The sequence below is a fragment of the Schistocerca serialis genome, chromosome 1, assembly GCF_023864345.2.
Source record: "Schistocerca serialis cubense isolate TAMUIC-IGC-003099 chromosome 1, iqSchSeri2.2, whole genome shotgun sequence".
Classification (NCBI taxonomy): Eukaryota; Metazoa; Arthropoda; class Insecta; order Orthoptera; family Acrididae; genus Schistocerca; species Schistocerca serialis.
This window is the reverse complement of record NC_064638.1, coordinates 886875552-886896719: the sequence shown is the minus strand read 5'-3', so window position 1 is coordinate 886896719 and position 21168 is coordinate 886875552. Positions and strand designations below refer to the sequence as shown.

Genomic DNA, 21168 nt, shown 5'->3' with positions numbered 1-21168 from the left:
TGCAGTCTTCCCCACAGTCAGCTTCTGCCAGTTTTTCCATGCTTTTGTAAAGAATGCATATCAGTATTTTGCCTTTTACCAAAGAGGATACCATCAGCGTTTAAACATACAGTAGTGATTCATGCCCTTGTGAAAAATTACGGTTTTAATTTCACCTTGCTTTCAGTACAAGTACAGCTAGGCCATTTTGGTAGATGTTACAAGGCCAGATCAGTCAATTATATAGATTGCAATTATTGAAAAGGCTGCAGCCCCTCTTGAGGAATCACACATTTGTCTCGCCTCTCAACAGATACCACTATGTTATGGTTGTACCCATGGTATGGCTGTCTGTATCACTGAGGTATGCAAGCCACATCACCATAGCGAGGCCCATGGTTCATGGGGGAGGGGTCTATGTCCATTACATTTTGGGAATAAAATTTATGTCGTGTTTCTTTCCTGAATTGTCCCAGGTCTTTTTCTAATTTTTTTAAAATTCCCAATTACTAATAAAAATGAAATGGATGCCCTAAGCAATGTAATTCACTAAGTACTAAGCCATCAAAGCAATGGAACAAACACTGAGGTGACAAAAGTCATGGGACAGTAATACGCACTCACACAGCTGGCAGTAGTATTGTGTACACGAGGTATAAAATGACAGGGCCTTGATGGAACTGTTATTTGTACTCAGGTGATTCAAATCAAAATGTGTCCAATGTAATTATAACCACATGACAGGAATTAACAGACTCTAAATGTGGTATGGTAGTAGGAGCTAGACACATGGGACATTCAGTTTCAGACATCTTACAGAATTCAGTTTTCTGAGATCCACAGTGTAAAGATTGTGCCAAGACTACCAAATTTCAGGCATTACCTCTCACCACAGACAATGCAGAGGCTGACAGTCTTCACTTAAGGGCAGAGAGCAGCAGTGCTTGAATAGAGCTGGCAGTGCTGATAGACAAGCAACACTCTGAAATAAATGCAGAAATCAATATGGGATGTATGACGAGCTTATTCATTAGGACAGTGTGGCAAAATTTGGTATTAATGGGCTATTGCAGCAGGCGATCAATGTGAGGGCTCTTGCTGACAAAACAACATTGCCTCCAGCACCTCTTCTGAGCTCGTGACCATATCGGTCAAACCCTAGATGACTGGAAAACCATAGCCTGGTTAGATGAGTCCCAATTTCAGTCAATAAGAGCTGATGGTAGGGTTCAAGTGTGTCTCAGACCCAATGAAGTCATGGACCCAAGTTGTCAACAAGGAATTTTTATGGATGACAATGTACCAAGTCATCAAGTCTCAATTGTTCACAACTGAATTGAAGAACATTCTGGACAATTCAAGTGAATGATTTGGTCACCCTGATCATCTGACAGGAATCTCATCGAATATTTATGGGACATGACTGAGAGATCAGTCTGTGCACAAAATTCTGCACTGGCAAGACTTTTGCAATTATGGATGGCTATAGAGGCAGCAAGGCTCAATATTTCTGCAAGGTATTTCCAATGACTTGTTGAGTCCATAGCACGTCAATTTTCTGCACTATGCCAGACGAAAGGAGGTCCAACATGATATTAGGAGGTATCCCATGACTCTTGTCATAATAGCCCAGTCAGCAAAGATCAAAAAATGTCATCTGGGGAAAAATATTGATGTACTCACAAACTTTTGTACAGGAGTAGGTGGGAGTGTCACAAACAACATACTAAAAATTCTGACCAGTGGGTTGTGAGCATGGAACTGTGTGTGCAAATGTCACTTTTTTGTGTTTTTCTTGACTGTCTCAAAAACTGTAGCTTCTAGCAAAATGAATTCTTAGTACAAAATTAAACTACATTAAATTTCCTACAAAAACAGGTCCCATCCATTTTCCCTGTAAGACTAATAGTTTCTGCACTGCAGTGATGGCAAAATTGCAGATTATTAAAAACAGTATTTAAATGGTATAAAATTAACATTTATTGTTAAGTGTAGCGAGTTAAGAACAAATATTATATATGTATACCACATTTAAATACAGCACAATGGTACTAGGGGGTAAACTGTGGTCTGGGATTGTAACAGGGTGGAAAGTTGGGGATAGATGTTAGAAGTGTGAGGGAAGGTAGATCACCAAATTGTGGTCGCATACTTCCCTCCTTCATAGATATGTAAAATAAAGAGTGAGCAGGTGATTCCCAATGCTCTGTACAGCACTATGTCACAAAAAGCAGCTACAGGTTTCTCACGAGTGTTTTAACAATACATTTAATACAGATGTGAGTTGCTAACAATACAAACACAAGATAAGCATATGGACAGATTCTATGTAAATCTGTGTACACTGTTCGGCACTGCTACAGGGGAAATTGATTCTTAGTCATCGTCTATGGCAGTCATAGCTTTCTTCTGGGACAGGTGACTTCTTCCACCATGACACTGCTTGCTTTTCTGTTTATAGACAGATTATATTTCCTCAATATTTCCTGTCCAGTTCTCCTATGTAAGTAGACAAAATAACTTCACTGAGATTGTGTTTATAGTGGAGTTATTTTCAATTTATTAAGTGAGTACTTATTTGCAGTTGTTAAGTGAGCTTTTATGTCAAATACATTGCTATAAAGAATGGTTGAGAAGTGCCTAATTAGTAAGTGTGATGTTGTTCAGTGACACATGTAACACTGGCAGGAAAGGGATCAGATTGTTAAATGTGGCATATTGCTCCTGTCTGTCATTGACAGCATATTGTAAAGTCACGTAACAATGTTGTAGTCACTTGGTGGTGAATTAATTAATGACCAGAAACTTACTGTACTTCTCTCCCATTAATAGTGTTACCAGTAGACTTCATAAACCTTTCCATTCAGGAACTGCTGGCACTCGCAGAGTAGACTGCACTGAGTAGAACTACTTACCATGTCTTCAACATTTCACTAACCCAAGCTAGTGTATTCAGGTTATGAAAAAACATTGCACCCCTTCTTTCAGAAGTACCAACAGTTAACTAAATTTCTTCAAAGACTCTTTCCAGTAACATAAATGATTGTATTTACCAACGAGACCACATCTCATATGAAAATTTCTTCATTGATGTTTTTGTATCTTATTTAGATGGAATTATATTCACATTTCTGCTGCATTTATATATGATATCCATTTAGTCTGCCTAGTTTAGAAGGGGCTGTCTTTTAATTTTACAGTAAATTGTCTTCAGCATGTAAGGGTTTTTTTTTTCCTAATGCAAATAGCTCACCAACTTGATAAAATTTAGTCAACCACAGATATTCTTTAACAGTTATGTTGTGTAACATAAAGATATATCATTTTCAACTACTTTATATTATATGTGAATCAATAACTGGCAAGAAATTGCAAGAATTATTACAGTTCTAAATTTCCACATTCACTTTAACATCAAACTTATCTTCAATCTAAAATGATAATTGGGAAGTCTCACAGATATGTATGCAAGGTGAAGTCTGTGTGAAGATATCAGTTACTTGAATGACAGCCAAGATCAGATCTGAAGTCAAGTAATCAAACAAAACTATTCTCATCATTGTTCAGAATTCATCACTTTAGAAAAAGTTACTCCTTTCAGTGACATAACAGTACCCAAACCTAATTTAGGCACTTTTCACAATTTGGAAACAACTTTTTCAGTGTTCAATTGTGCATGAATTCACAAAATTGTCTTGTCCATTAATAACTTCAAAATTGGTCGCAGTAGTCACCACCAGATTATTGTAGATCCATCCTTCCAGTATAGCATCAGTCAGATCCTTTTAAAGATTATCTTACAAGAAGTCCAAATTCAGTAACTTCATTATAGTTCAGCATTACAATTACTATGCTAATCATTAGATGTAGTTGACCCACGTATAGTTAACATTCAGTTTATTTTACAAACATTGATGACTTACAATGGTCACACAAGCCCAAGACGTTACATAGAACTGATACAGTTTCATATATTCATTTCAAACATTAATTTTTAACATTGTACAAAGGTGATGCTGACAATGCCAATCTGATGTTCTCACCACCGTGGACCATCAGCACTCTCATGATTAGTGACCTGCACTGCCGATTTGCTGTATTGGTGGAACACCAATGAAACATCTGCCTGGATCTCCTCCATGCAACATGAAACAGGCACAAAACACTAACATTTCAGTATACTCCTCAGTCTTTGGGAGAGCTATTGTTGGGGTGGTGCATTTGATACCCTCAAGTTGTGAAAACTATTCCAGATATTGATAGTGGAGACAATGAAATCAACACTGTAAAATATATATTCACAGTATGTTACACTTGTGGAAGGCTCTTCAGTGTGGTAGACAGCTGCAGCTGTTGAGCTTTTTCCCACAACATCTCATTTAACAACTGCAAAGAAGTAATCATTTAATAAACTGAATATAGTTCCACAGTACAAATACAAGGTCAGTAAAGTACTTTGTCTACTCACATAAGAGAACTGGATAGGAAATGCTGAAGTATATAGTATGTCTCTAAACTGAAAAGTGAGCAGCACTCACATTTGGTGAAGTTGCCTTTCCTGGAGGAATGCTACAGCTGCCATACAGGATGAATAATAATCAATTTCCCTCTAGCATAGTGAAACAATGTGCAGAGAGGAAAGCAGATTTTGTACATGTGCATTTCTTGTGTTAATATTATTAATAATTCATATCAATATTCCATGGAGCATTAACACACTCTGTGGAAATTAGACACCCCTAGGCCTCTCTGCAAACTGCTTTGACAGTGATGCATAATGCAAACTATTGAAGGATCATTATAACTTTGTGAAACACCCTGCAGTGCTTTTTGTGATGCAGTACAGCACAAAGAATCGGGCACTGCCTACTCACTCTTCTTTTTGCAGGCCTATGAAGGAGAGGAGCACATGATCACAACCCAATGACCTCCTGCTTCTAACCTCCACCTCTACCTTTCCACCTTATTACACCCCCAGAACACAATTATCCCTTAATACCGTTTTACTGCAGGTAGATGTGTTACAACATTTACTATTTGTTCCTAACTCACATTATTTAACAATATAAATTAATTTTATACCATTAAAACAATATTTCTAATAATCGGCATTTTTTCCATCACCTGCAATATGGAAACTATTAGTCCTACAGGAAAAATCAGTAGGATCTATTTGTAGGAAATTTAATGTAGTTTAATTTTGTACTGGAAAACAGCTTTGCTAGAAGTCACAATTTTTGAGATAGTCAAGAAAAACTCACACACCACCTATCAGGATTTTTAGTATGATATTCATTACACTCCCCTCTACCATTGTACAAAAATTTGCATCTACACATATTTATCCCATCATTTACCTTTGTCAACTGGACTATAGTAACTTTTTAGTACAACTGAGATTCCAGCAGCTTTTCTCAGCTTCCTTTCTAACTTACCAGATTAAATTTAGCCAGCACAAGTGTGATTAACATGAAGCAGTATAGTGACAGTTTACTGTTAATACAGCACACAGATGAAGTTTCTGCAATTTTATCAATGTACACTTTGAGTCACTCCACATACTTGAATGTTCTTCTTCTTGATGGGATCTACAGAACATTAAGAATGCAGAAATACAAAGTTGTCCATTGCTATTGTCATCATTTTCACTTCCTAAAACATGTTCGCTTATTCTTGAGAGCTTCCCCATCTCCACCTTTATATACAGGCACTACCTTACTTCTTTTTAGGTGTTCAGGGAATATTCATTCTTCCATAGCTGAATTCTCAAGAAACGTCAGTGATCACATCAACCCCGTTTAATTATCATAGTAAATATATTATCTAGTCACTCAGATTACGCAATATTATTGTTATTTGTGTTTAATTTGCTGGGAACATGAAAAGACATCCAGTCAGACAGGGGATGATATTTGGGCTTTCTTTCCTATACATTTGCTAGGAATTATGGATTTGTCTACTATCTCAACATAATGCTGATTAAAAAGATAGCTGACTTAATTTGGATCTCTGAATTATTTTCCTTCTGTCTTCAGTAAAAAGTTATCACTGTCTGCCCTACTTATGAGTGATTCAAGGATTTTATACAAAGAAAGGCAGTACAAATGGTCACAAGTATGTTTGACACTTGGGGCAGCGTCATGAAATTGCTGAAAAACCTAAACTGCAACACTCTTCAAGGATCTTGAAACTTTCAGCACTGAACAGGAGCATGTAGAGGAACTACAGCTCAAGTTTAAAAGAATAGTTGACCATGCACTAGACACATATATCCCCAGTAACAAAGTTAGCAATTTGAAGGGGGGGGGGGGGGGGGGGGCAGCTCTCCATCGTACACAGTCACCGTAAAGAAATTTCTAAAGAAACAGAGACTACTGCACAATAAGTGTAAAACTAAGAATACGTCCGATAGATACACATAAAACAGAACTGAAAATTTACATTCCTAGCTTTCGGAACTTTGTTCCTTCATCAGCGAGGAGAGAGGGGAAAAAAGGGAAGAAGGGAAAGTGGATTCAGTTACTCACAACCCAGGTTATGAAGCAACAGGGAAAGGTAAACAGGGAGGGTAGCAAGGATGGAGGCTTGGTTGTCAGTAAGTTGTGAGTAACTGAATCCACTTTCCCTTCTTCCCTTTTTTCCCCTCTCTCCTCCCTGATGAAGGAACAAAGTTCTGAAAGCTAGGAATGTAAATTTTCAGTTCTGTTTTATGTGTATCTATCGGCTGTACTGAGCTGAGGTAAGTACTGGCCAGCCCCTCTATCTCTTTGTTAGTATTTGTTTCACATCTTATATGAGATTTTCCATTAATCATTTAAACTAAGAATACGGCTATACATAGAGAGAAACTAAAAGAAATGCATCTGGCTGTTGGGAGAGCAATGCATGAAGCCTTCAATGACTACTGTAGCAGTTCTGTCAAATGATTTTTCACCAAACCCAAAGAAATTCTATTCACATGTAAAGGCTGTTAGTGGCACCAAAGTTAGTGTCCAGTCACTCACGAATGAGACAAGAACTGAAACTGAGAGTAGCAAAGCAAAACCTGAAATGCTTAACTCCATTTGCAAATGTTCCTTTACAAACAAACACCAGGAGAATTGTTCCAGTTTAATACATGTACCACTTAAAAGGTGATGAAATATAGTGAGATGGCAAAAGTCATAGGATATTGATATGCACATATACAGAAGGCAGTAATGACATGTACACAAGGTATAAAAGGGCAGTGTATTGGTGGAGCTGTCATTTTTACTCATGTGACTCACATGAAAAGGTTTCCAATGTGATTATCGCCACTCAGTGGGAATTAACAGACTTAGAATATGGAATGGTAGTTGGAGCTAGACACAGGAGACATTCCATTTTGGAAATCTTTAGGGAATTCAGCATTCTGAGATCCACAGTGTCAAGAGTGTACTGAGAATACCAAATTTAAGGCATTACTTCTCAAAATGGACAATGCAGTGGCCGACAGCCTTCACTTAATGACTAAGAGCAGCAGCATTTGTGTACAGTCGTCAGTGCTAACAGATAAGCAACACTGCATAAAATAACTGGAGAAATCAATGTGGGACACAAATGAATGTATCTGTATGGACAGTGCAGTGAAATGTGGCATTAATGGGTATGGTAGCAGATGACCCGCATGCATGCCTTTCCTAACAGCATAACATCACCTACAGCACCTTTGAAGGGGTTGTGACAATATTGCTTGGACCCTAGATGACTGGAAAACCATGGCTGGTCAGATGAGTCCCGATTTCAGTTGGTAAGAGCTGATGGCAGGGTTTGAGTGTGATGCAGACTCCACCTAGCCATGGAACCAAGTTGTCAACATGGCACTATACAAGCTGGTGGTGGCTCCACAATGGTGTGGTGTGTGTTTCCATGGAATGGACTGGATTCCAATCATTGATTGGAAATTGTTATGTTCAGATACTTGGAGACCATTTGCAGCCATTCATGGACTTCATGTTCACAAACTATGATGTCATGTCACTGGTCCAGAATTGTTCGTCATGGTTTGAGGAACATACTGGTCAATTCAGCAAACATGAAACTTCCTGGCAGATTAAAACTGTGTGCTGGACTGAGACTTGAACTCGGGACCTTTGCCTTTCGCAGGCAAGTGGTGTGAAGACGGGTCATGAGTGGTGCTTGGGCAGCTCAGTTGATAGAGTACTTGCCCACAAAAGGCAAAGGTCCCGAGTTCAAATCTCGATCCGACACACAGTTTTAATCTGCCAGGAAGTTTCATATCAGCGCACACTCTTCTGCAGAGTGAAAATCTCATTCTGGAATTCAGCAAACAATTTAGCTACCCAGATCACCCAACATGAATTCCATCAAACATTAATGGGATGTAATAGAGAGATTAGTTCATTCACAACATCCTACACCAGCAACACTTTCACAGTTATGGCCTATGGATGGCTATAGGGGCAGCACGGCTCAGTATTTGTGCAGGGGCTTCCAGCGACTTGTTGAGTTCGTGCTATGTTGATTTGCTGCACTATGGTGGGCAAAAGGAGGTCTGATACGAGGCTAGCAGGTATCCCATGAATTGGTCACCTCAGTGTAAGTATTAGTGTCAGTTGTGTTGGGAAACAGATGAAATCATTAAAATTGAACAAAGCTCCAAGATACAATGAAATTCCTGTCAGATTACACAGTGAATTTGTAGCTGAATTAGCCTTATCTTTTAAGTACAGTCTATCGCAGATCCCTTGAACAAAAACAGTGCCCAATAGTTGGAAGAAAGCACAAGTCATGTCCATTTAAAAGAAGAACTCACATTTACACATGTGACACACTGAAAGCTTTGGATCAAGGCAGTCAGATAGATGCAGTATTGTCTGATTTCTGGTAAGCATTTGACTCAGTACCATATATATGCTTATTGTCAAAAGTACCATCATATGGGGTACCAAGTGTAATTAGTGACTGGATTGAGGATTTTTTGGTAGGGAGGCTGTATCATGTCATTTTGGATGGAGAGTCATTGTCAGATGTAGAAGTGACTCCACGTGTGCCTCAGGGAAGTGTACTGGGACCCTTCCAGTCCATCTTGTATATTAATGGCCTTGCAGACAACGTTAATAGAAATCTCAGAGTTCTTGTATATGATGCAGTTATCTGTAATGAAATAGTGTCTGAAAGAAGCTGCTTAAATATTAATTCAGATCTTGATAAGATTTTTGAGTAGTGCAAATATTGTCAACTTGCTTTAAATGTCCAGAAATGTAAAACTGTGCACTTACCAAAATGAAAACATAATGTTCTATAAATATAATATCATTGAGTCATAACTGGAATCTGTAAACTCACGCTAATACCTGGGTGTGGGAGAGTGCTATTTTTTTCAAGTGTGTGAGACCTATATCAAATAGGACTAACAGGGGATGTTGAACATTTACAGAGAACAGCAGCATGAATGATTGTAGTTTTTTTTACCCATGGGAGAGTGTAACAGAAATACTGAAGAAACTGAGTTGGCAGACTCTTGAAGATAGACTTAAACTACACCCAGAAAGACTACTTATAAAGATTCAGGAACTGGCTTAAATGATGACTCCAGGAACATACTGCAACTTTCTATGTATTGCTCACTTAGGGATTGTGAGGAGGAGATTAGATTACTTACAGCATGTGAATGGAAAGGGGAGAAGTACTAATAATTGGTATAATGGGACATACCCTCTCCATGCCCTTCACAGTTGTTTGAAGAGTATAGATGTAGACAGATGTCAACCATGCCACAAAAGCCTACCAACAATGTTTCAAAAACCAGTATTAAATGAGAAATCAAGGAATATACCACTGCCTCTTACATGTGGCATGACTCCTACAGGGACTGCAGTGATAAGATAGGCTAATTACAGCACACACAGAGGCACTTCAGCAGGCATTCGTTTTATTCTCCATACATAAATGAATAGGCAAGAAACCTTAATACATGGTGAAATCAGATGTACTCTTTGCAATGTGTTACACAGTAGTTTGAAGAGTAAGGATGTAATATAGATCTAGATCAAAAGGTGGAAAGCTAACAGCACAGTTTCAAAACACATGACTATAATAGCAGAGTAGATGCACAGCTTTAGATCTGTTTCAGCACCACAGAAAACTACATCTAGATCTGGGTTCCATCTAATCAGTGATAATACCTAGCCACATGTGGCTGGCCTGCTAGGTGAGTGCCAGCAAAATGAGGACACCATGCATATAGAGAGACCAGTTCACCATAAATGAATGTGTTTGGTATGCACTGGACCAGTGGATTAAAATTCAGACATTGGCATAATTGACGATAACCGACATCCAGCTGGCACTTGTCCTGCAGTAGAATAGATTTCTGAACACCATGTAGAATTTCTCAGTCCATAGTATGGGAAAATACTCTGCATATCACACTACAGTGTAACAGGATCACACCATGCAATAATGTTGTCTGTGCCAGTGGCAGAGGTACATCACACACAGTAACTCCCACCCCTATCCAGTTTTCTAGTGTATCTCATATCCACATCACAATGCCACATATCACAATTTTAACATGGTGTATTTAGTGCAAACATTACTACTATGCCTTGTATAATATCATGAATCACTGATATTTCTCTAATTATGAATATCAGGACATACATCTAGATATATCTTAAGTCCAATGATTAGCTAGTGATATTATTAGACACACAAATTATATTTCTCAATAAAATCAAAATCTTTAAAAGTCTAGTACATGTTCAACATTAAGGAAGTTGCTAAAATCTACATATGATCCATGTGTTATGATTTTATTCACATATTCAATCCAAATGAAACAATAACCTCTTAATAGTGCATAGTACTTGTGATATAATTTTTCATAAGCTCAGCTTTTCTTGCATGTGATGATACCATATAAAGTCTGAGAAGAAACTGTCACTATAATTAAATATTGATTGGTTATGTTCTAGGACTGCTAAGAAATTGTTATTTGAGTAAGTGACACTTCCTAAGTGCTTAAACTAATCCACCATTGTATTTAAAAGCTGAAATATATAAATTTTCAAATAAATTTTACTTACTTACTTACTTACTCACTGGTCATACCCGACTCGAGAGTCCATTACCGCAGCAACATATTTTCGCCATCTGTCCCTGTCTCGGGCTATTTCCTTCCATTCACCTTCAATACCTAGGTTCCTAAATCAGCCTTCACATTGTCCTCCCATCTACGCCTCGGTCTCCCCACAGGACGTTTTCCTTGTAGGTGCCCTACCAGTACTCTGCATGCTGCCCTGTCCTCGTCCATTCGAGCTACGTGACCCACCCATCGCAGCCTACGTGATTTAATAATACTGATTATGTCAGGGCTTGAATAGAGTTCGTGAACCGCTTCATTATGCAGTTTTCGCCACTCTCTGCTAATGTCATCCCTTTTTGCTCTGAAAATTTTCCTCAAAATTTTGTTTTCAAATACTCGAAACGGCTTTTCATTTTGCACAGTGAGAGACCAAGTCTCACACCCATACAGCATAACTGGTAGAATAATAGTTTTGTATATTCTAATCTTTAAATTCCTAGACAATATCCGTGATGAAAGTAATCTATTCAGTGAGAAGTTGCACGCATTTCCCGCTCATAATCTCTTCTTCAGTTCGGATTCAATCTCATTTTTCGAAGTGATGTCCACTCCTAGATACTTAAATGTGTTCACTTTTTCAAACTGCAGGTCTCCAACTCTTAACATTTCCTGATCTACTGCTGTTGGCATTCTACTAGTAACCAGGTATTTAGTTTTGTCTTCACTTATTCTTAGACCTACATCTTCACTAGCCTTGATTAACGCATTCGCATTTGCTGTTGCAGATTCTTTGCTATCGCTAATGATGTTTAGATCATCTGCATACCCTAATATCTTAATATTTCCATTTAACTCCACACCCTCTGAATTATCTGCTGCCATTCGTACAATATATTCTAGGAAATAAATTTTACTTGCAGTTATTAAGTACTTGTCAGAGTATATATTTGTATTTTTCTCTTTTCATGTAGTGGGTGAATGGCAACAAGGTGATGGAACATGATATTGGCCATCTACCATTCCAATCTGAAGTCACATCTGTCATTAGCTATGGAGGAAACAATCTAGTTACAGTTGCAGTGAGCAATTTGCTTAATAATGTAACTATTCCACAAGGCTCATTTACAACACTGGAGACGTAAGTACAGAAGCCTGTAAAAATAAATAGAACATTATCTTCAGTCAAAAATCACATTTAATTCACAGAGGGCGAGATTACTGAAAACTCCAACATTAGGCATTTAATGGGGCCCATTACGGATATGGCTGCAAAGGAGAGGATGGAATCCAATGTGCTCTCTGTGTGCATACCAGGAGGAGTCATTCCAGATGTGGAATGGGTGCTTCCAGATGCCGTGAAGAGCACAGGGTACAGCCAACTGCAGGTGATGCCTCATGTTGGTACTAATGATGTGTTTCACGTTGTATCACAACAAATTCTCTTTGGTTTTGGGCTGCTAACTGAAGTAGTAAAAACTGCCAATCTCGATTGCAAGATGAAGGTAGAACTCAGCATCTGTAGCATTATTGACTGAACTGACTGTGGTCCTTCAGTACAGAGTGGAATGGAATGTCTGAATCAGAGACTCAAATGGTTCTGCAACTTTGTAGATGGCAGATTCCTTGGCTTGCACCATAGTGTGATGGGTTTTCATATTCCACTTATTACATCAGGGACCCACTACACGCAGGCAGTGGCTCCACAGGTAGTGGAGGCTGTGTGTGTCGGGTAGATTAGAGGGTCTTGGGAAAGTGAAGAAAGGGCTTCAGTTTCAGAATCGCAGGATGAGGGTAGACATAGTAACAATCAGTATTGCAGTTGTAAACTGTCGTAGCTCTCCTGTATAAGAACCAGAGCTCAAAGTGCTAATAGAAAGCACTGAATCTCAAGTTTTATGGGCATGGAAAGCTGGCTAAAGCTGGAAACAATTTCAGCCAAAATTTTTACAAAGGGTCTAACTGCATTCAGAAAGGATTAAATACTGTTGGTGGTGGAGTGTTTACTGCTGTTAAAAGTAGCTTACCTTGTATTGAAATTTGAAGTAGGTGGTTCCTGTGGGTTATTATGGGTAGAGGTTATACTTGACAACCAGAATAAACTAATAATTGGTTCCTTTTTTGAGCCTCTGACACAGATGACACAGTTGCTGAGTAGTTAAAAAAAAACTTGAGTCTCATTTCCAATAGGTACCCCATTCCTACAACTATAGTTGACAGTGACTTCAATCAACCCTTGATATGTGGTTAAAATACAAGTTTAAAGTCAGTGGTAGGTAAAAAACATCATCTTAAATCGAACTGAATGCCTTCCTAGAAAATTATTTTGAACAGTTAGTTCAGTAGTCAACCTTAGGTGTAAATGATTGCAAAAACATACTTTACCTCTTAGCAACAAATAATTCTGACCACATAGGGAGCATTATGACACGTATTGGTTACAAAGTTCTTGTAGCTAAACTGGATACCATAACAACCAAACCCACCAAAAAAAAAAGCACAAAATACATCTATTAAGAAAGCAGATAAAAAAATTTTCTTGCTACCTGCCTAAGAGATGCTCTACACTCCTACCAATCTGACTGTGTAAGCATAGACCAGATGTGGTTCAAATTCAGAGAAATAGTATTGGTGGCAATTGAGAGGTTCTGTACCAAATACAGTAATAAGAGATGGTACTGATCCCCCATGGCACACAAAACAGGTCAGAATACTGTTGCAAAAGCAACACAAAAATAAAGCTTACCAAATTTAAAACACAAAATCCTCAAGATTGGTGAAGTTTTACTGAAGCTTGAAGTTTAGCAGAAACTTCATTGCAAGATGCTGTTAATAGTTTCCACAATGAAACTCTGTCTTGAAATCTGCGGGAAAACCCAGAGAGATTTTGGTTGTATGAAAAGTACACCAGTGGCAAGATTAAATTACTACCTTCACTGTGTGATAGCAATGGTGATGTTATTGATGAGAGTGCCATTAAAGTAGAGTTGTTAAACATGGTTTTCCAAAATTCCTTCACAGAAGAAGATGAAATAAATATTCCAGAATTAGAATCAAGAATAACTGCCAACATGAGTAACTTAAGAAGTACTTATCCTTGGTGTAGGCAAGCAGCTTAAAACACTTAAGAAGACAAGGTATCCAGTCCACATTATATACCAGTACGGTTTCTTTCAGAGTATGCTGATACTATAGCTCCTTTCTTATCAATCACATACAACCACTCACTGGCAGAAAGATCCATACCCAAAGAATGGAAAGTTGTACAAGTCACACCAACACCCAAGAAAGGAAATAGGAGTAATCTGCTGTATTACAGATCCCAATCACTAACATCGATTTCCAGTAGTGCTGTCAACAGAGGATGTCAAATTGAGTCCATACTTTTAGATTTCCAGAACACTTTTGACAGCATTCATCACAAGTGACTTCTAATCAAATTGCACTCCTATGGTGTATCATCTGCGTTGTGTGACTGGATTCTTGGTTTCCTGTCAGAAAGCTTACAGTTCATAACAACTGATTGAAAATCACTGATCTAAACATAAGTAATATCTGGCATCCCCAAGGAAGTGTTGCAGGCCCTCTGCTGTTCCTGATATACGTAAATGATTTAGGAGACAATCTGAGCAGGCCTCTTAGATTGTTTGCAGATGACACTGTCATTTACTGTCTCATAAAATCATCAGATGATCAAAATAAATTGAAAAATGATTTAGAGAAGATATCTGTATGGTGCAAAAAGTGGCAATTGAGTCTAAATAATGAAAAGTGTGAAGTCATCCACATGAGTAGTAAAAGGAACCACTACATTTTGGTTAGATGATAAATCCCACAAAAGGCTGTAAACTCAACTAAATACTTAGGGATTACAATTACAAATAACTTAAGCTGGAGCAATCACATAGATAATACTGTAGGGAAAGCAAATCAAAGACTTTGATTTTTTTGGCAGAATGCTTAGAAAATGTTAGAGACTGCATACACTGTGCTTGTCCACCCTCTTCTAGAATATTGCTGTGCAGTGTGGGAGCCACATCAGATAACATTGATGTAGGATACTGATAAAATTCAAAGAATGGCAACTTGTTTTGTATTATTAGAAAATAAGGTAGAGAGTGCCATGGATATGACACATGAACTGAGATGGCAATCATTAAAACAAGGGTGTTTTTTACTTCGGCAGGATCTTATCATGAAATTTCAATCACAGGCTTTCTCCTTGGAGTGTGAAAATATTTTATTGGAGCCCACTTACATAGGGAGAAATGATCATCATAACAAAATAAGAGAAATCAGAGCTTGCACAGAAAGATTTAAAAGTTTTTTCTTCCAGTGTGCAATGTGAGAGTGGAACAGTAGAGGTGTAGCTAGAAGGTAGTTAGACAAACCGTTTGCCAGGCACTTAATTACGTATTGCAGAGTAGTCATGTAGCTGTAGAAAGCAAGAAACCAAATTCTGTGATTCTCAAATTCTGATATGTTTTGCATGCAGTTATTTGTTCCTTTTTCTCAATACATCAGTGGTTGTTCATTAATGCTCTTTACACTGAGGAAGAGTTCCCAAATGTTCTCTTCAGAAGAACTTGTGTTGGTGGTGAGAATCCAAATAGCATGGGTGATAATTCACCTACTAGTCTCAAACACATTATGTCATGCAATATCTTCCACAACTAAGTTTCCTAGAGTATGTCTCCTACTATTTATCACGGTGCTCGCAAATGAGGAACATCCTACCCCCAATCCTTCTCGCCCTTCCCAAAGTAGTATTCTGCCACCCACCTAATCTACAAGATGGTCTAATTCATCCTTATTCCATATCTACTTCTAACTCTTTGCCACATGCGTAATACTCCTGTGAAAGGTGAGATAACTGCCTGTGTGTCCACCCAGCACATCCTATTGATATGTACCAGAGGCAGGATCATCTGTGGAAGTGCTTATGTCAAATGCAAGCTTTGCTTCAACTTGTAACAGCATTTTATGTGTGCATGACCAACAACCAACAGCCCACTCACAGTAAACATTTTTCAACCTATGTAACAATGACAACTGTAGTTCCTCAGTTAAGCTTCTTGGCATTCATCTGGACCCAAAATTAACCTGGGAAACTCACACCAATTATGTATGCAAAAAGTTATCCCAAGTCACCTATCTGCTAACTACGTTCGGACTTGTGTGACAGAGAAGCTACTGCTAAATTCCTATTACGCCTTTTCTCATAGTCACCTCACATATGCAGTGCTCTTATGGGGCAATGCCTCTGGGGCAAAAAGAATTTTTCTTTGGCAGAAAAAGGCCATTAGGTGTATTGCTGGCGTGAGAAACCATGTATCATGTAGAGACTATTTCAAAGAGTTAAAAATACTGACACTTACATCACTGTTTATTCTCAGTTGCTTAGTGCACATAAAGGCAAACCAAGAAAGCTATAAACTGCACGAGTCTGTACATAGCCACGACACACGCCAAAGGCAGATGATGGACATCCCAGTTACTAGGCAAAAAAGAAAAAAAAACCAAAACAGTTACACATACCCAGGGATACAATTATTTAACGTGCTACCACCTACACCACACAGTGTATCACTGAATGACTTCAAAAATATTACAAAAAGGTGGCTTGGACAAAAAGCATTCTATACAATAGAAGAATTTAAAGTATGTAATAAAAATGATCTAATCTATTAAAACTGCTATATGACATTACCACCATATTACATGAGCACTTCTGAAAATGTTATTGTATCATGCGGTTGTGCTTTATTTACATAATGTATTTTTACTCAATAGTTAACTGCTGTATGACATGACCACCCTATTACATAAGTTCCTCTGAAAATGTTATTGTACCATGCTGTTGTGCTTTATTTACATAATGCATTTTCCCCAATGGTTAACATGTATTAAGCCTGTCTCATTTATATTTGTTAAAATGTTTTTCTTAGCATGTGTATCGTGTTACACACACAGTATCTCCTTTTGTCATTTTGCATGACACATTTATGTTTAATGACTACTAAACATATGCAGTATAAAACATATTTACTCAATCAGAATGTTAAAAATGTATGACTTATTTTGTAATTATATAATGTATGTAAAATGGCGACATCAATTGCATGAAAAATGCTTAAAGATGGATCAATAAATCAATCGATCAATAAATAAATCAATCACCAAACTGTGGCGAAAAGTTGAGTTGACCAATCAGTGGTGAATATGGTACTGTGCACATCGTGCTCAACTTCAGTGGTTGTTCAACAGCCTGTAGCCTTCTGTGTAATTCTCTGAATATCTGGAAATCATCCCTGCAACACTTTCTTCAAGCCTATAATCCTCCCAGCCTCAATCTCCACTTGCCTTTGTCCCACATCCATATCCAACTCTTTCCTCATGAACCTTACTTCACTCATTCTGCTGTTACACCCTCCTTCCTGCAGACTCACTCTTTTTCTGTTATGACTTCCCATCCCAGCCCACTCCCCCATGTCATTATGTGCTGCATTCAACTTCCCTTACTTGCACCAGAGCAACATCAACAGAGTCACATTCCTGTTCCACATGCTTGATGCCTCTCTTTCCCAGCTGTCAGTCATCCTTCCCTTCAACCTTTACTTCTGCTCCTGTGCTCCTGGCCTTCTTTCTCCTCTTATCCACCGAGCGAGGTGGCGCAGTGGTTAGCACACTGGACTCGCATTCGGGAGGACGACGGTTCAATCCCGTCTCCGGCCATCCTGATTTAGGTTTTCCGTGATTTCCCTAAATCGCTTCAGGCAAATGCCGGGATGGTTCCTTTGCAAGGGCACGGCCGATTTCCTTCCCCATCCTTCCCTAACACGAGCTTGCGCTCCGTCTCTAATGACCTCGTTGTCGACGGGACGTTAAACACTAATATCCTCCTCCTCCTCCTCTCCTCTCATCCACCCACCCAACATGATCTCTTATCCTAGCCAATGTGTGTGTGTGTGTGTGTGTGTGTGTGTGTGTGTGTGTGTGTGTGTGTGTATTTTTATTTATAATGAAGAATACATCTGAAAGCTCGGCAGTCTTTTAAGAATAATGTTTCCAAACTAACATGTGATCTGATGTACTGCAAATACTGTAAGTCCTCTTTCATGTTATAAACTACAGAAAATAATTTTGAATGAGTGACTTAATGAATAAAACCTCATTAACTTCTCTACTTTTGTATCTTACAATTAGTAAATATTTGATGCTCCATGCATTATGTTTTGTAGTGTTTTATTCAGGTTCCTTAAAGAGTGTGAGACCACTGCTTCATATATTTGAGTTTAATAATTGTTTTATACCTGTGTTCATTACCAGTACTATCATGATCATCATTATCTTCATTATAGTCAAGGAGAGGCCTAATATTTGTAAGTTATTTTTATGTGTGTTTGATAAGTTACTACATTGTTTTTACATTGATTTTTTAAAATATTATTGGATTAATTGTCTCATTAGAATAGGTGCTTTTGTGTAAATTTGCTTCTGATTTCATCTTGAATTTTTTGACAAAAACTGTTGTGACTTATCTGTCATTTTACATCTTTTGCATCAAAAGATAAATCCCGAGAGGGAAATATATAGAACTCCAAAGAGACAGACTTACATTGAGGTGACAAGAGTCATTGGATAGCAATATGAATTTTTACAGGTTGTCGAAGTATCATGTACACAAGATATAAAAGGCCAGTGCATTGGTGAAGCTGTAATTTGTACTTGAGTGATTCATGTGACAAGATGACCAATGTGATCGTGGCCACACAATGGGAATTAACAGACTATGAAAGTGAAATGGTAGTTGGAGCTAGATGCATGGAACTTTACATTTTGGAAATTGTTATGGAATTCAATATTCTGAGATCCACGGTCTGAAGAGTTTGCAACAATACAGCTTTCAGGCATTACCTTTCACCACGGAGAATGCAGTGGCCAATGATCATCACTTAACAACTGAGAGCAGCACCATCTGCATAAAATTGTCAGTGCTAACAGTCAAGCAACATTGCATAAAATAATCATAGAAATCAATGTGAGATGTATGATGAACATCTCTGTTAGGACAGTGCAGTGAAATATGGCATTACTGTGCTATTGCAGCAGATAACTGATGTGAGAGCCTTTGCTAACACAATGACATCACCTGCAGCACCTCTCCTGGGCTCGTTACCATACTGGTTGGACCACAGATGGCTGGAAACTTATGATCTGGTCAGATGAGTCCCAATTTCAGTTGCTATGGGCTGATGGTGGGGTTCGAGTGTGGTGCAGCCCCATGAAGCCATGAACCCAGAGTGTCAACAAGACAATGTGCAAGCTGGTGGTAGTTCCATAATGATGTGGACTGTGTTTACATGGAATGGACTGGGTCCTCTAGTCCAACTGAACCAAGGATTGACTGGAACTAGTTATGTTTGATTACCTGCAGACAAGTTTCAGCCATTCACAGACTTTATGTTCCAAAACAACAATGTAATTTTTATGGACGACAATGCACCATGTTACCAGGTTACCGTTATTCACAATTAGTTTAATAAACATTCTAGATAGTTCTAGCAAATGATTTGATCACACAGATCACCTGACATGAATTCCATTGAACAACTCTGGGAGATAATCAAGAGGTTAATTTATGCATAAAATCCTGCACTGGCAACACTTCCACAATTGTGGATCACTACGGAGGCAGCATGGATCAGTATTTCTGCAGGGCACCTCCAATTACTTTTCCATGCCCCTGCTAGTTGCTGCACTATGTCAGTCATAAGCAGGCCCAACACAATATTAGGAGACTGACTTTTGTCATCTCAGTGTACATTCAGGAGGCAAAATTCCTGTACTGCTGACAGGCATATTTAAAAGCAAAAGCAATATTCCTTGCTTTTGGAATTTTTAGGTTCATCCTCAGGAAGGATAGCAGGACGGAATGGGGAAAGCTGTAAAGGAGGGGCAGATCACTTGGACCCTGGGATGAGAGGGACTCACCTGAGATGATGACTAGGGGAAACTGTGTACTCCCCTTGTCATCTCATAAGGTGAATCCAGGGCTCTGAGTGACATGCCCCAATATTTTATTGATTTATTGATTTTATTGATTCAACCATTATTTCATCTGTTTACAAGTTTTGCCATTTTATACACAAATGCCAGATTGATATGAATGCACAATAATAATGTAACCAAAACACCCCAAGTATATTTGTTTAAATATTTTATGAACTGTTTTTGTTGTACAGTACAAATGGCACCAAGACATACCAGAGCTATACATTTGATTTCTTTAATTATGCGGGCATTGATCGGCCTGTTTATCTCTACACCACACCAGGGGTCTGCATTGATGATATCAGCATTACAACTGACTACTTACCTGATGGGACAGGTAAAATATGAATCAGAGACCATTTAGACACTGTAATTCAAGTGATGTAAATTGATAGTTTCTAACATATACATTATTAAATTACTATAGGCCACATCATTTTTCTGCAAAAACTGGTGAAACTGCAGGATTTTTTTTTCAGAATTACATGAAAATAATCTTTAGAAATTATTATTTATGTATGAAACTAGTACATTGGATTTAACAACCTTGGAACATGCAACAAGTTTTGTTCATTTTGAAGGCAATGTGCCGGTATAAAAGATTATTATTAGGTAACTTACTATAAAGATATTTCAAAAAGTTTCAAAAGCAAGAAAGAAAGTTGATCTTTTTTTCATGTTAAATGACTGACTACCTGAACTATACTGATTCATATCTCTACAATTCTGGGAGATAAAAGGTAATGTCCTGACTGGCCGACTCATTATTGCCCAGCCAAACCACTAAGGATAGAAACCAAAAATTTGGAGAGGGCTGATCTTATACTGTTGGCATCATTTAAGAAGGAATTTTTTGAAAGCGATGAAATAGTGAATAAAGAATTTCTGAAAATATGTCCCTATTAAGGCTATTTTGAAGCTAGAGCTACGAAAATTAATATTTGGTTCCTCAGTCGTACGTAAAAAATACGTGTTTCAGCATTTCTGGAAATTTAATCCTGAGGGGGTGAATTAGGGGATGAAAGTTTTTATTAAATGCTATATATTCCATCCGGCAAATGCAAAGG

General features: G+C 38.2%; 1 protein-coding gene across 1 annotated transcript in view; it reads left to right on the top strand.

Annotated features, from left to right (window-relative positions):
* The window catches only part of LOC126444234 (beta-glucuronidase-like), a 105490-nt gene that overhangs the window by 36601 nt on the left and 47721 nt on the right, over positions 1–21168 (top strand). The window contains exons 3-4 of the mRNA XM_050090964.1: positions 12022–12188; positions 20293–20438. Coding sequence (XP_049946921.1) covers positions 12022–12188; positions 20293–20438 — 313 coding nt within the window. The remainder of the gene's footprint in view (positions 1–12021; positions 12189–20292; positions 20439–21168) is intronic.